At 46.3% G+C, this 776-nt stretch overlaps 1 protein-coding gene across 1 annotated transcript; it reads left to right on the forward strand.

Moving 5' to 3' along the window:
- Window positions 1-232: 232 nt before the first annotated feature.
- On the forward strand, window positions 233-693 carry LOC106512562 (midasin; the record flags this gene model as incomplete). The annotated part of the gene is given in 2 exon segments (XM_014001155.1): window positions 233-397; window positions 482-693. Coding segments are annotated over 2 exon segments (215 nt in total), but the record flags the coding sequence as incomplete, so codon positions are not given.
- Between the last annotated feature and the right edge of the window lie 83 nt (window positions 694-776).

The following is a 776-nucleotide window of genomic DNA, read 5'->3' on the forward strand; positions in this document are numbered from 1 at the left end:
CACATAAAAGTGCTTCAAGAATTTTCTTTGATTTGTATTTGAGTTCAGTGAAATGATGCATCGGTGATGATCAAACGTTTCAGCCGGTTCACTTCTGCCTATTTCTCCTCAAACAACCATGACTCAATCCTCAGTTTGATGTGATGGGTCACATATTCATAATCCCAAATTAACCCAGAGCTTAAAAACAAAACATCTAAACTTTTTGTTTTCTGTTGGTCCTTTTCTCCAGCTGTTTGAGGAGCTGCCTTCAGTGTGGTGTGAGCTGCTGTCAGAGACCCTGACTGCCCTCTGGACCAGCAGCATTACCTCACACCCTGACCACTGGCTCCGATGGGACCCGTTGAGTCCAGAGAACCAGCCAGATCCAAAGCAGCACTCTGCAGCAGATAACATGGTAACATCTGTCGATATTTTCACCTGCCCTGACCAACAAACAGGTAGAGTTGTTGTTTATTTATGACTGCTGTGGTTGTTTTAGGGTCCAGCCTTGTTGAGTAAGGCGGTGTGGTCCTTCTGCATGCTGGGAGTTCTGAGCAGCCGTGGACGTGGTGGTGAGGAGGTCAGAGGTGCTGACCTCTGCTGCCTGTCCTACGGGAGCCTCGGGGAGTGGAAGGAGAGGATCCTGCAGCTGCAGCACTTTTCTACTGTGTTGTGGGAGAACATGGCACGCCCTGCTTGGACAGACTTTAGGTAGAAAAAACATTTTGTTTTGTTTTTTTCACGTAAAAAAATGAACTCAATCAAAAAGGAAAAAATAAGTAGGTCCTCTGGAT

Source organism: Austrofundulus limnaeus, unplaced genomic scaffold (genome assembly GCF_001266775.1).
Source record: "Austrofundulus limnaeus strain Quisiro unplaced genomic scaffold, Austrofundulus_limnaeus-1.0 Scaffold8190, whole genome shotgun sequence".
Lineage (NCBI taxonomy): Eukaryota > Metazoa > Chordata > Actinopteri > Cyprinodontiformes > Rivulidae > Austrofundulus > Austrofundulus limnaeus.